The sequence below is a fragment of the Erythranthe guttata genome, chromosome 8 (genome assembly GCF_056151865.1).
Source record: "Erythranthe guttata isolate IM_541 chromosome 8, IM_541, whole genome shotgun sequence".
Classification (NCBI taxonomy): domain Eukaryota; kingdom Viridiplantae; phylum Streptophyta; class Magnoliopsida; order Lamiales; family Phrymaceae; genus Erythranthe; species Erythranthe guttata.
The window spans coordinates 5,662,998-5,671,149 of NC_142540.1; the positions used below are offsets into that span (position 1 = coordinate 5,662,998).

Below are 8,152 nucleotides of genomic sequence, written 5' to 3' on the forward strand. Positions count from 1 at the left end.
TTTCGTGGATTGAAATGTTTGAGGACATAAATTGTTTTAGTGGTAAAGTTTAGGGACATAAACTGTAATTTTCCCAGTTTTTTTTATTTATATGTAATTACTTTCTTTTATATATTTCGAAACAGATTTATTTGAAATAAATAATATTATCAACTATCAATTTGCGATTGATCATTAAATTATAAGGAAGCACCAAAAATATTTGGAAATTTGATCAGAAATTACAAAATGGCCCATAACATGTCCCGGCTGGTGTCCTCGAGTGTCGGACATGTGAAACATTAAAAAATTGAAGTTTTCGTGTTACAGAGGTTAGCAATGAATGAAACATTAACGAAAATGACTAAAAGTGTTCAATTTTTTTTAAATACGAGGGACTAATCTGTTTTTTGTTATCAAGAAAGACCAAAAAAGAAACCGAGTTAAACTTAAGGGACTAAAAATATTTTTCCCATTTTAAATATTTATATTATATTAGAAAAATATGCGGTGGATATGTTTGCATATTGTGCTTTTCAAAAATCCGTTTATTTCTGGTTTTGACAAAAAAAAAAAAAAAAAAAAAAAAAAAAAAACAGCCGGCCTGTATATATAATATCTGATCATCGCTTTCTACCTTCTTTAATTTATTTATTTCCTTTTTCTCGGTAGTGTTGTTTTCTCTCGTCACCCATATTTAATTTATTTATATGCATGTGACGCACTTCACCTACATATTTCTTCATTGCCATCTCCGTCACCCCCCATCCCACCCCCACCCCCACCCCCACCCCCACCCCTACCCCCATACTCCGATATGATCTCTATATCTCTATATCTATATCTATACCCCCCACTATTTTATTTCAATGGCCTTTATTATTATAAGAGTTGTTTGATGCATTTTGTTTCTCCATTACTGCTATAATTTTACGATCAAACACTACTCTTTTTCTTCACCGATCATACATACATATATATACATACATACATACATACATACATACATACATACATATATATACACAAAAACACACACATATATATATAGGGATGGGAGTTTTGAAGGCAGAAGGAGTGGTTTACAGGCCCGTTGATGAAGTTGATCTCGGGCCCGAAAGTGACGAGTTCTATCTCCACCCCGAAGTCAAAGGTTTTGACTTTCTTATTTTCATTTTCCGTTTTCACCTTTTTTTTTTTTTTTTTTTAATTAATTTCTTTTCTTCACCCTGGAAAGTGGAAAGAACAAAATATCCATTAAATTATAAATTTCAGAAATTACAGATTCGCCCAAAAATAATTCTGCGCGAACAAATTCAGTGCCTTCTCTCTCCATTTCTTCTTCTTTTTTTTGGTTCCTTTGTGGGATTTTGTTTTCAATTTGTTTCATTTGGTTGAGTATTTTATTTTATTTTATTTTATTTTATGTGAGGGTAATTTTGTCATTTCATTTAAGTCAACCGCGAAAAACAGAATAAGGGGCAGTGTGCTTCGTAAAACATAACATAGGGGTTTTCTTGCTAATTCTTTTAACATGAGGACTTTTTCAGCAATTCAAAATTATACATCGGTGTTTTTTGTAGTTAACTCATTTGTTTGGCTATAATAATAATATATGTATATGTAGCGTTGACATGCAATGCCATACACTGTGTGTGTGTAATAATATTATTTCATTTAATTTCTGTTTTTTTAATTTGATTAATTAATTAATTAATTATATTTATATTATAGCTCCTCGTATGGCTGGACTTGTGGTGAAAATATTTGCTTGGTGTTTGGAGTTGCCCATTCTTGGAGGCATATTGCTCTACTTCTTGAAGAGGAACAATTTAATCCACATGGTATTTTTTATTTAATTTCTTATTAATTAATTAGTACCTATATATATAATAATTGCATTTTTTTCAAAAAAAAAAAAAACCCTTTAATTACAATTTAGTTATAAATTAATTTTTTTTATTCATCTGAGTCCTTCTCATTTGGTTATGAGAATAGGTGAATTTGTTGCCTTAAAAGAGTAAAAAAAAAACATTAAATTTTGCAGTTGAAGATTCTCTATCAGATGGTTGAATTATTTGTCTAATATGGACCACATGACATTTAAATGAGGATGGATATTAATTATTTTATAAATTAATTAAATATACTCTTCCATATTTATATATATACAGTTGTACATATATATATATTAAACGGACGTAACGAAAATGTAGTTTGCCGTTGGACGTCCCACGTTGTTGCTAGGCCGTCGTAGTCTCCTTCAATTTCTTACAGTTGGCTGTTATATATTCATATTGCTGCTATATATAAGCTATTGATCCTCGAAAATAAGCAACGTCGAAAAGTTTTCTTAATTAAATTGCTATAATTAGGTACGAAAGTAGGTTTGGTTGAAATTTTTAATCAATTAGTTATGTTGTATTCGACGCTGGCTACTGCGAATTAAGCTACAACTTTATTACAATGATCTACTTTAATTAATTTCAAAAAAAAAAGAATTAGAGAAAAATCGGATTGAAGTTTTATCAGAGAATTAAACGGCTTAATTTTGCAGCTCGTCTCATTTGCCGATATACAAGAACCACCTCTTTTTGTTCCGTCTCACCCCTACGAAGGTAGTGTATCGTTTTTTTTTTTTTTTTTTTTTTTTTTATCAACAAATTAAATAAAAAGAAATTCAAGCATAATTAATTATTTTTTGTAACAGGAATTGTCGAAAAAGAAGTAAAATGTATCGACTCTGATTTATCCCCACCGCAAAAAGTGCAACATGCTTTCGATTGTATTGAATCGTCACTAGAAAATGTACCGAAGAATATTCCGCCACTTAACTTTCGTAGATGGACTATTTTGGACTACGCAAAAGCTTATACTTATCGAGAAACAACTCCTACGATGGTACTTTAGTCGAATTCTTCGTTCATTTTATTTATTTTAAATGTATATATACAATTTTAATGAAAAAAATCACGTTTCTTGAATATATAGGTGGCGCGTCGATTTATAGCTTGTGTTCAAGATTCATCAAGTCCGAAGATGAAAATGTCGTTTTTTATCAACTACAATGTGGAAGATATTCTAACTCAGGCTGCAGAATCGACTCTTCGTTATGAACGAGGTGCGTAGTTGAATTTTTCTAATTTATTTATTTATTTATTTATTACGTTGTCCTGTTTTTAAATTACGAGTGCATGTTTATTTCGATAGGAGAACCGATATCAGTCTTGGATGGAGTGCCGGTAGCTGTTAAAGATGAGATTGATTGTATGCCGTATCCAACTACAGGTTTTACGCCGTTTTTTAAAAGTTATAATTCAGTTTAAATTTCTTGCATGCAAAATTAACCGGCTCGTAATCGACTAATCGTGTATTAATTCGACTTATTTATCTAGGAGGTACAAAGTGGATGCACAAAGTGAGACAATGTAATAAAGACGCGTGTTGCGTTAATCGCCTCCGTTCATGCGGTGCCATAATAGTCGGAAAAACAAACATGCACGAGCTCGGAGCAGGAATTAGTGGCATAAATCCTCATTATGGGTAATTAATCATATTGTTTTATTTATTTATTTTTCTAGAATTTTATTTTTTCATAACTTTAATTATTTTAATTATAAATAGTGCCGCTAGAAATCCATACGATAAAAACAAGATTACCGGAGGATCTTCGAGTGGATCTGCTGCTGTGGTAGCTGCCGGATTATGCCCTGTTGCACTCGGTGTTGATGGAGGAGGTACAATTTTTTATTGCATTTTTCAATTTTAATTTTTTATTTATTTATAGAAATGGTTCGATTTTCAATAATATTTCATCGAAATAACTTTCATTGTTTTTTTTTTCTGGTTGATTTCATGTATTGGTTAGGATCTGTTAGACTTCCAGCAGCTCTTTGTGGGGTCGTCGGCTTCAAACCAACTTTTGCACGTGTGCCTCTCGACGGGTGTGCATCGATTTTTCTGCATCTATTTAAATTAAATACAACATTAAAAGAATAGTATTTTTTGAACTATATTGATTTTGATCCGACGTATTTTTTTTCTTCGTTTTATTTGTAGAGTTCTTCCCATAAACTATACAGTTGGGATGATTGGAATTCTTGCAGCAACGGTCGAGGATTCGCTCATTGCGTAAGTTTTCTTGATTGGCTTATTAATTTAATTTTTTTTAGTTAATTACAACTCTTGTACATATACATACATATATTCTTGAAATTTATTTAACTAACCATAGTTGGAATTTTTAACCAGTTATGCAGCTATGGCTGGAAACCTTGTTCCATCTGATCACTCTAGCATTACAGTGGTATCAATTAATTAAACCACCATATGTATATATTCTATAGTCTTCATTCGAAATCGACGAAACTTATTATCTAATTATAATATAATTTTGTTGCAAAAAATTAAATTAAAAAAAGCCGAAAATCGATCTGCCCATGCTGAAATCTGCAAACTATACGTCTTCCGACATGAAAATAGCGAAATATGGAAAGGTTCGTGGTCCATTCTCGTCGTGCATTTTCTTTCTCTCCATTTATTTTTAATATAAAAAAATCGTGATTATTTTTTGCGTCTCTCTGTTTTGCTGGATCAGTGGTTCGATGACTGTAGCGATGACATCAGAAACTGCTGTTCCAACGCTGTCGCCGAACTATCTAACAAATACGGTTGGAAGGTAATTACAAAATTCAAAAGATTTCGATTTTTGAATATTTTCGCTATGTATCTAAATTTTCGATTGCACTTTTTTTTTTTTTTTTTTGTAAAGACTGTAGATGTGACGATACCGGAAATCGAAGTCATGCGCTTATCGCATTATCTAACAATCGGATCGGAATGCAGCCAATCAATTGCCACCTACCTAGACAAGTATCATCCCATAATTTATTTTCTTCTTTTTTTTTTGTCCATATAACTAAACGAAGATTTAATTAATTTAGACGTCGATCGATATATCATCGTAATTAAAATAATATTTATAAAATACTGGAACAGGAATAAGGAAGAGCTCGGATGGGACGTCCGAGTAGGTCTTTCCGTATACGGTTCTTTCCACAGCCACGAGTATCTCAATGCACAGAAAATCAGGTTAATTAACATGCATATGTATATATATATATATATAAAATAAGAAAAAATATTTATACATAAGTTTTTTCGTTTGCAGGAACCGTCAACTTCGATTCCACCAGAAGATATTTTCTATTGCAGATGTCATTGTTACTCCAACCGTCGGGTACGAACAATATTCTCTTCAAATAATTTAATTAATTAAAGGGCTCTTTATTATATATATATGCATAGCAAACAAAGTTTCAACTAAATTTTTCGATATTAACTAATTACCTTAAAAAAAATTGTTTTGAACAGTGTCACTGCATACACGATAGGGGACGATTCACTAAAAACCGGTGAACTAGACTACGTAAACGGAGGTAAACTATACTTATATTATATGTAACAAAATCCAATTACGCAGTTGATTATACGATGCGTTTTTTTTAGTGAAGGAATTAACTAATTGTTTTTGTACGATATTTTCAGCTGCGTTAGTACGATTTCAGATAGCTGGAAATTTTCTGGGATTGCCTGCAGTAACTATTCCTGTATGATGGTCACAATTAAGTTTTAATTATTTTTATTTATAGTTTTCGACTTGTAAGATTATCGACCGTTAAATATATATATATTTTTGGCAGATCGGATACAATAAGTCCGGCTTGCCTATCGGCCTCCAGTTCATCGGGAAGCCATGGTCTGAATCAATGCTGATTTACATTGCATCAGCCATGCAAGTAAGTTTTCATTACATTATATATATATATATATATATATATATATATATATATATATATATATATATATATATATTTTTTTTTTAATTTATTGATTTTATTTTCAGGCACTATGTATAACAGAGTGCAAGAAGCCAGAGGTGTTCTATGACTTGCTTGCTAAGGAGTAAAATTAATGTTGATAATTAGTCCTTCAACTGTGAATAAGAATTCTAATTCTGCTGCATTTTGGCATTTTAGTTTTTTAAGTGAATTGATTAATAATAATTTTGAACTCGATTTCTTGCATCAAATCCTTCAGCAGATGTTCAATAATACATATTTATAGAATTGAAAAGGAAAGATGCCTTTAAAAAAAAAAAAAAAAAAAAAAAATCAGTATTTGTATATTTTTAACACCTATAATTTACTATATTTCTAGGGGTTGTCTAGGGTCGTACTTCTCGGACCGTAATCACCCAATAAGAATGAGTCACGTAGGGTTAGTACGTACCCAGTAAAAAATATACGATACCTGCCCTATAATTAAAATTACATAAAAACCCCTAATACTAAAACTTAATTATAAACTAATAATTAATAACTAAAAATAATTACATGCAATGATGATCGTAAAATAATAACATAAATATTGTCGATTAACTTCTTCGTCAATGTTTCTGCGTTTATCCCTGTAAACCTTTCTTCCAACAAAATGATTGATGATCAATATGATGATAAACACATGATTTTTATAATTTATTTAAATTTCTATTAATGACTTTTTATAGTATTACATTGAGGGCAACAACTAGACGATTTTGTCAATCCTAATGTCCTTTTTTTTTTTTAATATCACTCACCATATTTCTCGATAAATTTCTTGGTTGTCTTTGCTATTAAAAAAAATCGAGAGGGGCAACGAAAACACGAAGAAACCCTAGATTCATTTTAATCTGATGACAGATTCTATAACAAGGTTAAAGAAGGTTAGCTAAGGAGAAAAAAATATCTAGATTTGCAGAAAGTTTGATTTTGATTTTGGAGAAAGACATTTGGGAACTTTTGATTTTATTCAACGTGTAATTTTGTTGATTATGATTATTATAATATTATTTTAATAGAGATTTTAATTAATTTGTTTTAACCATATTTTTTAATTTAGTGATTTGAGAATATACATGATTAATTAAGTAATTTATATGAAGTGATAGGTCGTACTAGGATCGTACACAAAATCAATGGATAAGATTAAAATTTAATTATTTTAAACGCACCAGATTAAATATTTTATGGTCCGAGAAGTACACCCTCTCGGACCCTAGACAACCCCATATTTCTAATATAACAAATATATAAAGTTAATAAGTTATATTAAGATTGTCAATAAATATACATAGTTTATACCAAAAATAATATATTAAATACTAAAATACCATTATCATTAATTAATTTTTAATTAATTTAATTAAGAGCGATGTTTATAAGAGCAAAATTATCTTATTGAAACATTAAAATAACAAATAATTTGGTAAAAAAGCCAGCCCAGAGTGAGTACACACATTATAAAATTATTAATTCAGTCATCAGGTGTAAAAACTAAAAACAAAATTAACAACATTATGAAAAAACAAAGGTCCTACCGGGAGTCGAACCCAGGTCGCTGGATTCAAAGTCCAGAGTGCTAACCACTACACCATAGAACCTCTTTGGTTACACTTTGGTCGTGTTAAATATTGTCTAATGCCAATATTTGTAAACATACAGTTCTGAACAGAAATACGAAAAACTGCTTCATTTTTTTTTTTGGCATTTAGTAGTAATTTACAAAAACCATTCAAGTTTAATTTGCTAAAAGTTACTCGAGCATTTTCATTTTAGACTGAAAATATGTAATCCTCCGTGCTCAAAAAAACGTTTGCTCCCGAAAATGGCTTATTGAAACCACGCTTACTTTCCATGGAACTGTGCATCCATTGGCAATTGATTCTCCCTTGCTTAATTTGCGTCTATTATATCGAATTGATTTCACCTTGCTTAATTTTACGTCCAAACTATGTATGCTTCTGAAAAAAAATAATTGGCCAGTGTGAGGCAGCGTGAGCGATATGAGTCGTTGGATTCGAGGGAGAAGATTCATCGGGCTCGCCTATCGCGGCTCTTGTTGTACTTTTGCCCTTCTTTGATATGAATTTTTTTTTTTCAAATCCCGCCATAGTTAGAACCTTCAACAAACACTAGCCAAATATTTTCGTTTGTTTGGTTTTGGGACCTGTTTGCTTGTTCTTCGTCTGCTATTTGAAGAAACCGTTTGCTATTCTTGAGCCCTTTGTGTTTGCGGTTCAACTTCTACGGATTGCAATTTCTATTTCACCCAATGTTTCAAATTACACATT

At 30.9% G+C, this 8,152-nt stretch overlaps 1 protein-coding gene and 1 non-coding gene across 2 annotated transcripts; one reads left to right on the forward strand and one right to left on the reverse strand.

Annotated features, from left to right (window-relative positions):
* Nucleotides 1-498: 498 nt before the first annotated feature.
* Nucleotides 499-6,070, forward strand: LOC105976912 (fatty acid amide hydrolase-like). Its single transcript, XM_088821815.1, has 20 exons — nucleotides 499-1,132; nucleotides 1,714-1,823; nucleotides 2,537-2,597; nucleotides 2,690-2,880; nucleotides 2,971-3,100; nucleotides 3,190-3,267; nucleotides 3,375-3,522; nucleotides 3,604-3,716; nucleotides 3,848-3,923; nucleotides 4,039-4,110; nucleotides 4,231-4,285; nucleotides 4,401-4,475; nucleotides 4,577-4,657; nucleotides 4,751-4,851; nucleotides 4,978-5,070; nucleotides 5,150-5,218; nucleotides 5,353-5,417; nucleotides 5,527-5,588; nucleotides 5,682-5,777; nucleotides 5,885-6,070. Exons 1-20 carry the CDS (start codon nucleotides 1,033-1,035, stop codon nucleotides 5,945-5,947), a joined length of 1,839 nt encoding a protein of 612 aa, XP_088677941.1. The 5' UTR covers nucleotides 499-1,032; the 3' UTR covers nucleotides 5,948-6,070.
* Nucleotides 6,071-7,390: 1,320 nt separating this feature from the next.
* Nucleotides 7,391-7,462, reverse strand: TRNAQ-UUG (transfer RNA glutamine (anticodon UUG)). Its single transcript has one exon. It is a non-coding gene; the product is annotated as a tRNA-Gln (tRNA).
* Nucleotides 7,463-8,152: the final 690 nt, after the last annotated feature.